The sequence below is a fragment of the Anomalospiza imberbis genome, chromosome 5 (assembly GCF_031753505.1).
Source record: "Anomalospiza imberbis isolate Cuckoo-Finch-1a 21T00152 chromosome 5, ASM3175350v1, whole genome shotgun sequence".
In the NCBI taxonomy this organism is placed as follows: domain Eukaryota; kingdom Metazoa; phylum Chordata; class Aves; order Passeriformes; family Viduidae; genus Anomalospiza; species Anomalospiza imberbis.
The window spans coordinates 57,864,159-57,881,075 of NC_089685.1; the positions used below are offsets into that span (position 1 = coordinate 57,864,159).

General features: G+C 44.2%; 1 protein-coding gene and 1 long non-coding RNA gene across 2 annotated transcripts in view; one reads left to right on the top strand and one right to left on the bottom strand.

The window, feature by feature from the left end:
* NUAK1 (NUAK family kinase 1) overlaps positions 1-9,682 on the bottom strand; it is a 46,556-nt gene extending 36,874 nt beyond the window's left edge. The window contains exon 1 of the mRNA XM_068191041.1: positions 9,249-9,682. Coding sequence (XP_068047142.1) covers positions 9,249-9,557 — 309 coding nt within the window. The 5' untranslated portion in view covers positions 9,558-9,682. The remainder of the gene's footprint in view (positions 1-9,248) is intronic.
* Positions 9,683-9,977: 295 nt separating this feature from the next.
* Positions 9,978-15,107, top strand: LOC137474456 (uncharacterized). Its single transcript, XR_010999360.1, has 2 exons — positions 9,978-11,323; positions 14,833-15,107. It is a non-coding gene; the product is annotated as an uncharacterized lncRNA (long non-coding RNA).
* Positions 15,108-16,917: the final 1,810 nt, after the last annotated feature.

The following is a 16,917-nucleotide window of genomic DNA, read 5'->3' on the forward strand; positions in this document are numbered from 1 at the left end:
CAGCCTGCAGCTCTGCCCTGCTGTCCACTACACCAGCTGTCCCCAGGCATCTCCAGGTGCCTTCGCTCCTCCTTCCTGAGCCGCACTCTGCTGGGGAAGCCATAATGTTTGATTTGTGCAGAGTGGCAAAAATATGCAAATAAGTGACAGCTCTGAACACATGCCTTGGAAGCTATTTCTTTAACAAATGCTTTGCTGTCTTCCCCTGTCAGACTTGTGTGCAAAGGACTTAACCTTTTTTTGTCAACAACAAAGCACCGTTTAACAAAAAGAAACATTTGCTTAGTTACCACACAGCTCAAAAAAGTATTTCTACCCAACCCTAACTGCTCTCTTTTGTGATTAAAAAAATATTCACATTCATTTTTAAAATAACACTTGTACCTCAAATAAAAGGAGATATCTTTCACCATCAGGCATTTAATAGAGATTAGAAACGCCATCAGAGATCAAATGCCTTATTGTGTACAGGAAACATGATATTTAGGCTTTGAGATCTCCATCAACAGCAGGACCCCAATTTTTCTGATCTACCAAGGAATAGCTAAATTTAGTCCCTGAACTTGGTATCTTTTAGCAGGAACAATAAATTATTCTTTTTTTAAGCCTAATCTACCTTAATTAGTGTCTTTATTCTGAGGCAGTGCTGCTCAAGGCCAAACATGCTGACTCAGCTCCACAGCCCAGCCAGACATTAGGATAACTGCACGTCCCTCAAGCCGCCAGACCTCAGAACAAAGACACTGCTCCAGCCTTAAGTCATCCCACACGCGGCTGCTGCGCCAGAGTCACCGAGGGGCTCTGGGATCACCAGCGTTCCCCAGGAAGGCAAGGCAACAGGGGAAGCACAGCCTGCCAAACACCGATGCTCCGTCGCAGAGGCAGGCAGCCAAACACAGGGTGCAGCAGACCCTCCCATTCACCAGGCTGGCATCCCAGGGACCCAGCAGCAAGGGCTCTCAGGCACCATGATGAAGGTGTGGTGAGGTGAAGTGGGAAATGCTGACAGTGAGAAGGCTGAGGAGGAATCCAGAAATTAACAGTTACATTAGGAGCATGCTAAGCTCAGCAATCTCAGCTGCAGTTTTCTTAATACTTATTAAAAACATTAAAAATTAAAAACATTATTATGTTGTGATGCTTGCATTCAGTTACAACTGGTCGGGATGGTTTCACACATGCCAGCCATGCCAACCCTTTGTGCCATAGCTGCTCTGTGACTGGGTTTTTTTCAAGTGAATGGAACCACCCATTAAAGTATTTTATTATCTCCTACATTGGTAAGGATAGAGCCTGGAAAAGTCCATACTTGAGTAAGATCCAGGACTTCCATCACATCATGGACCAATGGCAGCTTTAAGGACTGATGGCTCACAAACCATCAGAGCTAAGCAAGTCCCATCCGTCTTTGGAGAGCTGAGGGATACAATGAGCTTATACCACGCAATAGTTTAACAGACTGAATTGAGGATTGGCCCATGGTCTATAGTTGAAAATATAAAAATTATGGAGCTCAAATAAGAGTACAAGAACCATGGAAGATCAAGGGATGGTTACAACCTTGCCCCCTCCATGCTTTGCAGCACACAGCAAAGGTTACAGGAAGGCCTCCTCATCTACTGAACATCTGGCATTTTTGGTGTGGGTCCAGGATGTTTGAGGGGTATGGCCAGACACAGTACACACACAGAGTACCTCACCCAGCCTCCAAGTGTTCAAAGGTCTAGGATCCTCTAATTTATACAACGTACTATGCTGCCTGTGAAGACACGGTGATAAAATATATTCTGTTTAAAAGCAGATACTTCTCAAATCATAACTTGCAGATGCTCGAAGTCTTTCATGTGGATAAGACAAATGAGAGCCATAGAGACTGATTTTGTAGCCAGGGAGTACAGGAAGCAACAGCAGGAGAACACTATTGAAAGCCTGGATGCACTTATGGCTTTAATGAATTGGTCATCAAATATAACAACACACATATGCAGTTTTTACCTTGCTTTGTAGTTCACTCCCCACCCTCTCCAGCTATTCCCCATATATCTAGCAAAGTGGAAATTATTTTCAGTTTAGTTTATTAAATGGACACACATGGTACTCACATCTGCTGGAAGATATTTGAGGGAAACGCTGACAAATATCATTTACATATTTAGTTGGAGACCTTTTCATGTGAGACATTTCCTCTGACATATCAAATATCCTAAGTACATCGACCCATCAGTGCTAATGACAAGAGGTTTTTCTATAAAGTGTCTGGTGCACACCTGGGCAATTTAGGGACAAATCCTGACTTATGCAGGAGGCAAGAAGGACGTGCTCTTGTAGGTCAGAGATTCCCATGCAAATGTGCCCATCACTGATGGTGTGCAAACTGTCAACACAGAACATCCAAGACCACTGGCTGCAGCCTCCAGCCTAACCCAGGTCAGGAGATGCTGAGGCTCTGGCCAGCACACTGAGGAGCCACCACTGGCTTTTGCTATCCATGCTGTGAGCTCCTATCCCACCCCAAGCCTGGAGGTAAACCTGCACCTCTGGCTTCAGAGAATCATTCAGAGCTGTGGCAGAAAACATTGTTTGGTCCCACTTTTTAGAGGAAAACATACAAGACAACAGTAAGGAGAACAGCGTCCTGCTGAGAGGAGCACGGTTGTACAGCAAGAGGAGGTTCTTTGACATCAACATCCCAGTCCATGTAGATAGAGAGTACATTAGTGTGGTACAGGAGGGAGAGACTAGAACCAGGCAGATGCTCGTGTCAAACCAAAGGTCATCAACCAGTCTCTGAATGCCTGGTACACAGCTTTTGGAAACGTGTCCCATAGGCTCTACATCTGGATAAGCATGGCTGTACACACATTCACCTGCTGGTGTTCAGGGCTGATACACCCAGAGCTGGTTTTCAACCCACACGTGTCATTCTTCCTTGGCACAGTTGCTGTCAATGTGCGCCTCCTCCCAATTCCTCACTCCAGCAGAGACTCTAGTTACTTATTTACCAGACAAAACACAGACTAACTACAATTACAGTTCTGTAAAGAATAAACAATTGTTCACAAGAACTGCACATTCCACATGGTTTTATTCAACATGTATGACCCCGAACTACAATATATACAATAACTGTCTCCACATGGCAAATCCACACTGTGGTTCCTAAAAAAATAATAATAATTTTTAGAACACATGCCACTAAAAATGCAGTACATTTTAGCAATATCTAATGAAAGACTTTGTACAAGCAATTTCCATTCTCTTGTGTTCTCTAGCACATGGTGCTATGAAACCATTTGTAAAAATACTTAGGCATTTTATAGTGCTTTTTAGATGAAAGCTGCATTGAAAACATTGGCTCAAATTCTGTTGTGAAATTTCACATGTAGAGGGAATCACACTATGTATGCATCAAGCCAAAATGTGCCCTGTTCATTAGTTTAACTTTCTCATATTAACCTTTCCAGAAAGGAATACACTGAGACACAGGAAGTTAATTACCTGCCCAAAATTGCTCAGTCTAATGCAGGAGAAAAAAAATAAGGCAAGTCTCTTGGAAGTTTTTAATTTCTTCACCTGCAAGGAAGTGCAACATCATTGAAAGAATATCACTTGATCTTCACTCAAAGCTCAAAGAACATGCTGTTCTTTAATTTCGTAAAAGTCTTGACAAACTAATATATTCAGATGACCCCTTACTGGCTAGTCATTAATTCAGACTTTCATATCACTGACCCATACTTCCCTGAACAAATCTGCTTCTCCAACAGAAATAATCAGTGCAGAAAACTAGTAATCTGTTCTAGTGCCTTTCTCCTGATGACCTTCATGCTATAATCAGTGTTTTTCTGTCTGCACCCCTTAACGTTAAGGTCTTCTTTGGCATTTCAATTATCCAAGTATTTATATGAAGACTGCAGAAATTTGATACAACCAGGTAGTAACTCCTATGGTAATAAAGCCCACAATATTCACTGTGAATTACATTAGAATAATTCCAGTGGATTTCTTTCCATTTGCTGCTTTCTTTTTAAACCACACTCTCGGAACACATCTAATAGCTAAGGGTGGAACAAATAACAAATTAACAGCAAAACTATTTTGAAACCCATATACTCTTTCCAACTTCTATTCATTCCAGATCTAGAATTTCCATGCATGCAGAGGATGACCCGAGTTTCACTAACACGCCTTCAGCACCATGAAAACACTGTCCAGATTTAGTCACATTACGAGTCCCTAAAGGAACTCAGTTTAAACATCTTAAATAAATAAATAAATAAATACATACATACATACATACACACATACATACATGTAGAAGATTTAGGTGATATGTTTTGCAAAAATCCCTTTTGCCCTGAAGAATCTCTGGCCCCATGTGAGTGTAGCATGGCAGGAGAGGTGCCCGCAGCAGCCACCACAGGCTGCACAGATCCTGCTGGCAGCTGCCAGCTTGGGAGCAGGGAGCAGAGCCGCACGCCCTGCGTGGGTCACCGCGCTGGCACCCACAACAAAGCGGGAGGCAGCGGAGTACAAAAGGGCCAGGAATGGAGACTGATGCTGGATGTCACACAGGGACAAAAGTCTCGGGTAAAGAGAGAGGCCAGGAGGCAGGACAGGCTGAGCTCGGCAAGAGGAGGGTGTCATCCACAGGACCCTGGTGTTACATAATCTACATGTCTGGACGAATCAGGTACTTGACTGTGCACTCAAAACTAGTTGAAACTTTTGCTGATTTTGGCTTGAATTGGCAAGTTTTTCACTTCTCATGTATAAAATGGGGTAGTTATACATGCTATTGTTACTATAATTGAAGTGTATTATCAGAGCTGTGGAAGCCACATTCATCAATCAGGAACCTGCTAAGTGAAGTACTGTACAGACACTTCACATCACAGAAGCATTGTGTAGATACTTATTCCTATGTCTGCCACAAAGAAAGATGTCTTAGTAAGAGCAACAAAGAACTTCAAAAGAAATAAACAGATTTTGTGTCAGATTCGGACATTATCCTGCAGAAGATGCACACCGAGCAATCAAGATAAAAATCAATATGAAGCAGTGACCCAAGTGCTAACTGAAGAAATTATCAGGGGAAAAATGGAAATATATTATTAAAGATTAAAAAAAAATTACATGCATGAGAGGGATACTGACATTTTCTGTGATATTGACAGCACAGGTAAGAGAACAAATGTTTCACATGGCTTTCACTGCTCTCAGTGACCCACCCAGGAGTACACTATTAGCCTGTTATAACGAACCCTTAAAAACCACACTCCAAACAAATGGTTGCATGGCCAACAAGGTCTTAATTACTGACATGACAGAGCTATCATTGTTGATATTCATGTTCTGATTTTGTCATGATATGGAGAAATACAATCAGCAATGCAAAAGTCCTCCTTTCATGTAATCTGTTGCAGTTCCAGGTTTCAAAGACCCTGTGTAACCCTTCAAACTCATCAAGAAGCAGACCTGTTTCAAAGCAAAGATTTGCACTGCAGTTGTAAAAAAAAAAAAAAATGGTTGCTTTAAAGTTTGAGGGTTTTTCACAAGATTTTGATCCAGAAACCAATTTCATTTGGCAACATCCTTCTACCTGCACTTATGTAAAAGAGATAAATAACACATGGCAGCCACCACATATAACATGCCTGTTCAAATATGCACCACGTGCCTGTTCTTCATGTTGGGCTGCTGCTTGTCATCAATTCCCAAAATAATTAACTTTCTGGAGGAACGGCTGGAGGAGAATAGTGCTTCCTCCACCTGCTGGTGAGGAGGAAGAAAAGATGTCGTGGCTCAGGCAGAAAGAGGGAGATGAAGGAGGAGGGGAGGTAGGCTCCTGCAGCTACTCCCCATTGCCTCCCAAGTGCAGCCTAGGGAGAGAAAGAGAGACAAACTTCCTGGCTTTTGCAAACGGCAAACAGAAAACGCCTATCTGTAATCTAAATCTGCATTCTAATGAGTATTTACTCCAGTGGAATAATTTACTCAAAGAAGAATCCAGCAGCATTTACCATCTTCATGCACCACACACAGAATCAGCCAGAGGTGGTCAATACACACCTTAAATAAGGCTGAAATAAGCATAACTGTGGATTTCTTGGCTAACAAACATTGAATACATAACATGAACAAAAGTTCCATTCTTTGGTTTAACATGTGCAAGATGACAAGTGGAAAAAACACCCACAGAAACATCAACATGAGTGTTACTTCACAGGCTAGAGATATCATCTCCACATCCTTACACTTGCTAACAGGTCCCTTAATTTAAAATGTTTTAAGTTAGAACTGTGTATACTGAGACAGCACTAATGAAGAAACCTTGCTGGCAAAATTAGGCACCTCATACATCATATACTGGGCAATATTTTAACTGCTCCATGCAGCATGCAATACTGTCTGTAGTCACTGTGGTAACTAATGCACAAATTCATCTAAGTTGTTTCCAATAACAAACCAAATGTATCATACAATCTACCCCGGAGCTTTATGGCAGGAAACTTTATGATGACGTTCCACTGCGTTATAAGGAAAGACAATAAAGTTAAAGTTAAGAGGAATAACAATTTGAATAAACCTGTAACCTGCTAACACGTGCCAAATACTACTTTAATGAAAGTCAACAGAAATCCTGCTATCGATTTCCAATGGCATAGGATTAAAGCACATCTGTACTTTGCATTGAACTGTCTTCTCACCTTGGTTTTACTTTATTTACCCAAACCTGACAGTTTATTTAATTTCTAAGCTCTGTTTATACAGATGACAACAAATCTAAAGTTTGTGCTTCACATTAAAAGCCTGGCTAATCACGCAAACCTCTTTATTAAATTCCATGCAGCTAAAGAAATTCTTGACAGACAAGAGAAGTGGAAAGGCTAAACAGGAGAATTGCTTGAACCACACTGATTAATGGGAACACAAGGTCCAGCTTTGCAATCTGTTACCATACAGCTTCAAATACCTGCTTACCACAAAGGAAAGAAAGTGATGATCAGCTAAACCAGTAACAGAACAGGAAGCAAACAGCCTGGGCAAGAGCACCTTTAGGACTCTTGCTGCCGGTTGCAATAGGATTGGCATTGGATGTAGCGCAACTAGCAGTGCCAGCCACATCCCCTGCTCTGTGCATCCCCTGCTGGACACGGCAGCATCTGGTCCAACCTGCTCATGGATAATGCAAACACTGCTACTAATAAGAACTGAGAAGAGGAAAGGGAAGAGAAAGAGGGGTGGAAAAAACAAAGAAAAGCTGCCCCTCTCAGTCATCTCCCATCAGTTCTCTTATCTCACCCATGGAAAGGAATCAGTGTTCTCTGTAACAGCCAGACAAGGGAACTGTCAGGAAACAAGAAGCGTTTTCCATTCACTGAGATCTGGCTGGATTCCTGACAACTAGCTTTTATTCTGCAAGCAGACAAACTGTGGATATTTTACATACACTCACAGATGTTACAGTTCAAATAGACACGTTACACCAGAGCTCGCCTGCAGACTAGTTAATAATTACGAAGTGCCACACGCCAAGGCTTGCATTACTCCAGTAAAAAACTCACACCCTGGTAAGGACTTGTTCAGCTTCTACATACCAGCTGATACAGCAAATGTTACATTTTTATTGCATTTAAGATTGCATAGGTATTCTGATTTTCACTCTCTCCATTTCAAGATGGCATTAGCCATATGAATTCAGTTCAAACCATAACATCAAAGTATCCTTTAACTGTGCAGCTGAAGAGCTTGACATTTAGCAAAATATGGGAAGACCTAGCATGTTAAGTTAGATTAGACACACATCTATCTACTCTACATCCTTTCCTCTGTGAGAGCTCTTTCCAAAGCCAAATCTCATGGTACATTACTGCCACCCTTTTTTTGTTAATTTCTCAACTCCTTGAAAAGAGATGTTTTCTTATTTGCTTATTTACTACACTTTATAATGCAACTCAAAACTAATCTACTTTAAAAATAATAGTTAGCATATAATATAGCCCTGAAGCTTTTGTTAGCCTGAAGTTGTAAAACAGCCAAGACAGCAAACTTTAAAAATTATGGACTTAGAGTGAGCATGTGCAGAGATGTCCATCTCTGGTTTCTCTTTAGCTAGCCTCCAAATGAGCTAATAAACTGAAAGCATATATGATATGACTCTACAACTTGGCTGGAACTCTCATTTTCACTGTCGACACAAAGATATTCAGTTGCAAAGTAAGTGTTCCTTATTAAAGTCATAGCATCTGAAATTTCATTTTCTGTTTTACAGATCCTTCTGCCTCTGGGTGCGTGTTGAGCTCCCCAGCAACCAAAAGGGAAAGGTAAATGTAACGTCACTGGGGAAATGCCTTGCTTTTAGACGAAGTCTAGTGAAAACTCATATAGTGCACTTCAGGACAAAGACCTCTGTAGAAAACCCCCTATTTCTTTAACACAACAATGCCTGCCTCTCATTCGTCTGCCCTCTGTGGATAGTTACGTATTTCTGGGAAGGAAAAATGACAATAATTCGGACCAACGTGTACATTGCTTCAATTGCATTTCTGTGCCCGGCTGGAGCGCTGCACCAGTGAGAAAATGCTGAAGCTGAGTTATTGCTGGACAATCCCCGGGCTGCTTGAAGTCTCAAGCCAGCCGGCACCGCTGAGCAGTGAAATGGATCATAAAAACCAATGGGGTGGGCTGCAGTCCCTGTAATTTTTTTAGGTGTCAGCAAAGTTCAGCTCACAAAAGTATGAGCGAATCACAGCATTTTTAACCAGAGAAGCAAACGTTTTCCCTTCTGACAGTACTTTGTGAGCGGTGCTGGTTAGCCAGGGGATGTGACAGGTTTCTCCAAAACGTGAATTTCCACTGGGGAAAAAACTAGTCACAGTGGACGTGCTAGTGAAAAAAAACCCCAAAAAAACCAGTAAGTCACCCTAATTTTCCAATAATAACACATCCCTTCAAAATGTACCAATGTGCTACTACAGTACGTCCACCACTCCTCTCAGATGAAAGTCTCTCTGCAGGGTTGGCACTCTGAACAAAGCCGAGGACCACAGGCACGGGTGGGATGCTGACCGGGTCTCCGCCTCGGCAGCACCCGCCAGCCCCGCACACAGGACGGGGCTCCTAAGGAGATGCACCCGGCCGGCTCTGTTCCGAAATCGGCGTTGGAATATGATCTTATATATACCTGCAAACATAAGAGTATATATAAGAGAAAGAGGCAGAGAGAAGCCGCTCTGATGCCTTACCACTCTGCCAGAGAACCTCTCGATGGCCCGCTTGACTTTGCCATAGGTGCCTTTGCCCAAGGTCTCCTGCAGCTCGTAGCGATGCTTCAGGTTGTGCTTGTGGTGATGCCGTTTCACCCCCTGCTGCTTCCTCGCCGCCGTTACCTCCGGGGACGGAGCCACCCGGACCGGCTCCTCCATGGCCGCCGCTGCCGCCTCGCCGCCGCCGCCGCCGCCGCCGCCGGGCGGGCCGGGGCCGCAGGAGGAGCAGCGGGGCTGCGCGGGGCTGGGGCTGCTGCTGCCGCGGGCGGCCGCCTCGGCGCCCTCCATGCCCGGCGGCGGCGGGCACGGTGTGAGCGCCCCGCCGGCCTCGCCGTCTCTGCCTCGGCCCCGCGCCCGCGCCGGCACCACGGGGCGCGGCGGGCGGGGCGGGCCGGGGGGCGGTGGCGGCGCCCCAGCTCTCCGCCCCTTCCCCGCCGCCCGCCCCGGCGGCGGCACCAGCGTGGGGCGGCCCCTCCGCCCGGCCCGCCCCGCCCGAGAGCCGCGGGTGGGGCGGCGGCGGCGGCGGGGGTCGCTGCCTTGGGCGTTCCTTTGTGCGCCGGGAGGACCGGGGCTCCGCCGAGGCTCTCCCGGGCCGCGCCTGAGCGGGGCCGAGCCCAGCGCCGCCGCGGCCCCGGGCCGAGCCCCTGGGCCCCGCGGGGCCGGGGCCGGTGCTCCGCTTCGCCTCAGCCCGGCCCCGCGAGTCTGGCGTGTGCACCTGCAGGGACGGCGGGCAGGGGCTCGAGAGAGCCTGCACCAAATATAGGTCTGGAAATTTTTTCCAGAAAACGTCTAATTTTCCCCATTCACCAAGCGGGCGAGGGTTTCCTGTAGGGTTTGCATGTTGGTGGAGCTGGCAGAAAAACTCAGGCACACCCAGGTGCCGCCTGTCCTTGGCACGGGCAGGCACTGTTTGCCTGCTCCACAAGGTTTTTGCCGGTGAGAAACCTTCCTGGGCCCAGTCCTGCAGTGGTTGACTTGCAAATCTGCGCCAAGAGCTGAGGAACACCTCGTGTCTGCTTTCAGGATTTTTGAAATAGAAAGAATGCATCAGTTTTGCGCTTTCTCCATTTTAAAGTAAGGGTTATTTCTTTCACAAAGACAGCTTGAAAACTTAAACCAACACAGACATAGAAATTTTGCCAAGGTTAAGACGAATCAGATGTTCCCTTTACAAAAGAAGCCTTCCCCAAGTGCATGGCCAGAGAAGGCAGATGGTAGCTTGTAGGAGAAATGGGAAATTGCATGGGGTGGAATCATTCTGGCATTCTCCACTATGGCCAGTTCTCTGGACCAACATAAAGGCTTTCAAGTGAGAGCCCTGGTTCAGTGTCTCTTCCCCACTGACTGTTCTTAAGGTGCAGATTACAGATGGGGTTGTCTGCAAAGATAACACACAGACTTTTTAAAATCTGGAGTTCCACTTTGTGGTCACAACAATATCAAGGCACAGAATTTCAGGAGCCAATAGCCCCATCCCTCTGGTTTGCTGGGGGAGTGTTAGCACAGAAGCTGACCCATGTGCTCAGGCAGTTTTACTGGCTGGCTCCTGCAAAGGCTCAGGTCTGTCAAAGGCAACTAACTCTGGAGTATCGAGGTGATGGGGTCATACCCAGGCACCAGATTTGGTGAGAATTCTTGTTTGGTTCCTCTAACTCACTGGGCCTGTGTGTAAAGCTGGATTTCTGCAAGGTTTCTTCCTGAGACCATGAACACTCTGCCCTGAAGTTGCAGCCTTAGCTTCTCTGACTTGAACGTGAAAACAGAAGTTTCTCTGTAATTACATCACTACACCTTCATTTTAGGATCAGCAAAAGTGTCCAGCTGGCTCAAGGCAAGTCTGCCTAGGGCAGTACCCTGTTCCTGGCAGGAGCCAGCACCATGCCGCAATGGTTGAAAAAGACAGAAAGAATCCTGCAGCATTCAGAAGAAACATCTATGCTGGCTTCTTGATCTGTGGAAGTCCAGTATTGATCAAAGTCTGGAGTCTGGGAGCATGGAATTTAACATCTCTTTCACAGAATGCACCAGAAAGTGGCTGTTCCAAAGCAGGAAAGGTAAGGGAAGCTCTTCACTCTGTTACAATTAAAAAAAAAAAAAAAAAAAAAAAACCAAAAAACAACAACCACATATTTTCCTCCTGTAGCCTCTTCCTTTATCTTAAATGTGGAAAGCACAAAAATTCTATGGCCTTCTCTTTGTAAGAAGCAAGATGACATTTGTAGCTTGGAGGTTATTGTTGTTTTCATGCTCTGAAGTGCTGTTGCATTCCCCCCAGCTGGCACAGAATAAAGCAATGTCTGGGCTACCTGAACATGCAGGAGAGGGACAGAGGGACATCTGCAACTGCCCTGGCTGACTTCCATGCCCCCAGTTTGAAACCCACTTACATCGCTCTTCTCACATTTAAGGGGATGCCTCAAGAGACATCCATGTGTAGGAATGCAGGACAGACCTGCTGCAAGTAAGGACTGGCATAGGGGTGGGAATGCAGCAGCAGCAAGAGGCAGGAGGATCCTCGGAGAGGGGCTGGCAGCACAGGGAACATGAATGGTGTCCTTGACTGCCAGGAGAAGTGAAAGATTGTCCTGGCATGTGTTCACCTCTGCGCAACTTCACTTAAGTAGATTAAATCAGACTCCCGGTCTTGCTGAGTGCCAGGGGTGCAGCAGTCTGCCAAGATGACAGTGACAACTGCCTGGTGGTTTTGCATGTCCAGTGCAAGCCCTACTCCCACCAAAGAGGGGAGCAGCCCGGATCCTGCTCTGACCTGTGCCAGCTGACGGTGCTGCAGGAGCAGCTCAGGACTGGCTGGGGCCCCCCAGAGGCAGCAGGGAAGTGTCCAGCTATGGTTGTCAGACAGTCTGGAAGCTCCCTTCTGGCTGAAACTCAGTATAGGCTGTATTCAGGTCCTTTATACCTCTTGAATAGCAGGAAAGCATGAATGCCCATGATGAAAAGAGGTTTCATTATGTTGTACTCGTGAGCATTGTTAATATCCCCAAGAGTGGTCCCTTCTAGCTGCTTGGAAGCATACATCATCATTTTCATGGAAACCATCAGTTTCAAGGAAATATGTCATAAATCATTGCTATATATTGGATTGTGATTGGAAAGATAGCATAATAAATTACCAAAAACTCCAAAATTAAAACTGCTGATTTTCTAATGCAATAAGTACAGGTACTATGTAGCATGAGAAATACTTTTCCTTTTAAATTTCCGTGCTCTTAAATGTGAAGCCAGTGGGCATTGAGCAAATCAGATATGTAAATTGAAACTGGACAAAAGAAACTTTCTGTGCTCCTGTATAATAGCAATGATAATTGAAAATAATGATAAATATATTTGATAAGTACTTCTATATATACATATGTTTGAATTTATCACCAACATACAGAGATGTTTCCTTTTATCTTTTAGCAAGTCTATGTGAAACATGTAGTGTTTCATTGTTTCCGAGATAAACATTTGATAAGAATTTCAGTTCTTTGAGTTTATAGACACCGCTAGGGAATTCCTCATTTCTGACAGTATTATTTTACATAACTGTTTTTCCTTATTCACAAAAAGGAATTATCCTCCCATTGAAACCATCAGCCTTCTGCTAGTCAACTTCAAAGGAAATAGGACTAGGCTCTAATTTGCAAAACAATATTGGAGGATATGTTGTACCAAATCTAAACTATACAGATTATCACAATAACAACAAAAAGCCATTGATTTCAGCAGGCTTACCTTCCTGAAGTCAGTGTGGGTTGGAAAATGATCTTAATAGATTGCAACATGCGAGCAGTAAAAAATCATTATAAAATTTAGTACATTTTTTAGGGTTAATTTTACCATGAACTTTCAAAACAGCACAACTTATTTTCTATCTGGCATAGAGACACTCAGGATAAAAAAGACCATTGGCTTAATAGAACTCAGTCAAATATTTAGGGCTCCTGAAAAAATTGACAGCTTCTATAATGAGACATGGTTTTCATAGAGCTGATGTTAATTCATTCCATGTATGGAGCTAAATAAAACCAAAACAAAACAGGATTTCAAAGATACTTGCTAAAATACTTAATTTACCAAAGGAGGCCAGGTACTCTCTGTCCAAGGATCGTGCATATGGCAACTTAACTTGGTGAGATGGTCTCATCTGTACTCAGACCTTTTGCTCTTCAGCATTCTCCAGTGTTTGTGAATTGTTTAACAGTGTTGTTACCACCCTTACACAGATTGGCTTCCAGGGGCTGTCGAAGAGCTGGAATATGTTCCTTGACCGTTCCCCACAGTGTAAGATAGAGGAAAGAGAAGAAATGAGTACTAAAGAGATTCCTGGATGCAATGGACATGTGTTCTAGGATACGAATATGCTGCTCCCCTAGGTTTCAGTCCTCTCTGCTGAGCTCTATGATCTGTAAATGGAGAAAAACATAACCATAGTTAAGTCAATTGAGTTGCTTTGACTGCTCATGTTTGATGATCAAGCTCAGTATGGGTGTATGCTTTTGCTGTACCAAGCTTCATTGTTCAGCACCGTCCAGACTGCAAATCTAAAGATGATATGACTCTCAAATCATTGGAACATACTGGCAGGCGAAACTGGAGGACATTCTCTCAATGGAACTGTCTCTTCTGCATTAAGTACCTGCAGAGAGACAGCTTTTTGATCTGATGAAGTGAAAGCATGTTAATGTGTTCCACTCAAGGATAGGGATTATCCTTTAGAAAGCAGTGCTGGCAGAGACAGCTGGCATCCATCTGGCTGCTGTGGCAGGTATCTGTATATTATCTACCCTGGCAGATCACATCCAATCCTTGTAATTGCATGCTTTATGAAAATTACAGGAATCAAAAAGTTCAGGATTAAGACTGTAATGCTGATTTTCTCTGTAGTGAGCCATATAAAAAAACTTTACCTTGACAAGTAGTTGTCTTTTGAGGTGTATCTTGTTTGCATCCAGAGATGTCTGTTCACTATTAAAACAATGCTTCAGTCAAGTAATGATCACTGTCAGGGCCCACATTCAGAGGTTATAACGTCCATCTAAATTCATGTGTCTCCTCTTGTTCTTTGATTGGTGCTAGGACTTGAGATGTCCAAGCAGTAGGAAGAATAAAGACTTAAGTGAAATTAAGCCCTCTGAATCTGGATCCCAGACCCATTATAGATCTTTATGAGCAGTGAAGAAACTGAGGAATACTTGTAATGCCTTTTTGGAGAGGACTCTGGAATTGAGAATGAGGTTCTTCATAAGACTATAAGACTTTGAATAGGAGAGGAGCTGCATGTCCATAAAATACCTTTTAAAATTCCATTTCCAAGACTCAGCCTTTTGCTTCTGTGGCTTTTACTGAGAATTTAGACCATTAATGTGTTATAATTTTTACCTGTAATACTCTTCCATTTCTTCTGCTGCTTGATATGTTTTATTGGGATATCCATAGCACAGAGGATAGCCATCACCTGCTTAATTTACATCTCCAGATCTGAAAATTTGTTTATATGTTCATGTGTGCCTGTATGCTTATGTCACATGGTTTTATCCATAAAAAATATGCTTTTCTACAGTCAACATTTCCTCAAAACTCCCCACTGTTATTAATAAACTGGGGCCTTCAAAACCAGAGAAGTGAGAAGAAACAACCCGAACTGCACAGAAGACAAAACTGAAATGTAGTGGTTGAAGCTCAGCATCTTTCTGTTGCACAGCTTTGAGAAGAACTTTGAGCACACACAATTCCTTCTCCTGTTGCTTTCCTATTTCTCATTCAGTTTAGATGTTCTTTCAGAAAACCTCTGTGGTGTTACTTTGTATTAACTTTATTAAATATATTAGCAATGCAGTCCAAATTACCAGCTCCCTCCCTCTCCCTGCACATGAATCCTTTCAGGATTAAAATTCACATACAAGTTGTAACACTGTGAGCAGAGAATTGTATTCAGTAACGGTCAGTGGAGTGCACATTCCAACAATGCAAACTGAAAAAAAAAAAGACATGTAAAACAGAACTGAGTCATTCAGCAGCATGCTCCCCTGTTCTCATCACTTCCCTTTGTTGCCCTCAGTTCCGTCCCCTGTGCTGTTTCTGGTTTTTTGCCCTTATTTTGAGAGTCTGACTGAGGGCATCGCTTTTCGCCATCAGCCCGTTAGCCAGATCTGCACCCAGGCTGTCTCACCCACCGCCAGCTCCCACAGCAGGAACAGCTGCTCTGGGCACAGCTCACACACACCAGCTCCTCCAAGGCATCACCACGAGTGGTCATCCGCAGCCACCATCGCTCAGTTCCTCCAGCCCCAACTCGCCCGGTGCAACGGTGCAGGCAAGCGAGGTGTCTTCCTGTTGGTTTTGGTGGTGAAGCCACAGGCCCTTATCCTGTAAACATAGGTGGTGTTCAGTGGTGCTTGTGGGTTGTGGCGGAAAAGGGTGGAGCTGTGCAGTCCCGGGTTGGTTTGGGGTAGTTTGGAGCCAGGAGGCAGCTGGGGCGCAGAGAGGGAAGGGAAATGCAGCCGAGGTGGTGATGGAACGGGTGTCATCCTGCTGGGGGCTGCGCCGAGGAGCCGCCTGCCTCAGGGCCTTCGCTCAGAGATGTTTGTGTGGGAACATAATGGGGAAGCATGAACTTTTGCCATTGTGACCCCTTCATCCTGGATGACTCATGGATGAGATGGGGGAGATATATCCCTCCAGGACTCTGGGATTTCCTGCCCATTCCGATTGAATGGAGATATCACAGTCAGTGGGTAGACCCTACAAGGAGAAAGGTATTAGCCTTATTTGTGGCTTTTGTGTAGAAAACCAAGAGTATGTTTTGCACATGATTTTTGATGTTGAGGTCTGTGGATCCTTGTCTAGATTGTATCGCTCGTTTCATGCTGCTGTTTGACGCATAACCAGTATTCTTTGAAATATAAGATTAAAGATGCTTTAATATTATAGGAAATAAAAAGGACACAGCTAAAAGTATATATTCTTTCCTTAAATATACATAATTTTTAGAGCAAAGAAGATTAAGTGCAAGATGTTTTGCTAAAAGTCACGTTGCATGTGACACCAGTGAGTTACCGGATGTTCATACTTTTGGATACACCTGAGTGAACCTTTCTGCAAGACTGTCACTGACTGGCAGATATCAGGGATAATGACAGAAAATCTTGCCCAGCTGCCAAAACTGGACCCCATGACATTGTTATGTTATGACATACAATGTATCCTATCAAACAGAACAGCATTTGTTATATTTGACTGATAACATGCATCACTTCCCTTGGCAGTGTGGGTATGCAGTTCAAATTGAGTGGGCAAATGGACACTGTGTACCACCTGACTCCTGTTAGGAGACAAATCTCTAAGGAATAGATGACAACATGGCTCTCTATTCCCTCCTTGCCCACAGGTGCTGCCGGCTGGCTAGTAACCTCCTTGCCCTCTACAGACAAAGAGGAGAAAGGACTGAATTATGCCTTCTCAAAAGGCAGTGCTTTCCCCTTCTGGAGGTGTTCTAGGGGACAGAGGACAACTTCATGCCCTTGCCACAGGCTCTATGCTAGGCATACAACCTGACATGGAGAAATCATCTCATCCTCCTCACTTCCCTTTAAATTCCCACTGAAATACTGGAATTCATAGCTGTAAGACTGGCTGTATTTTTCCT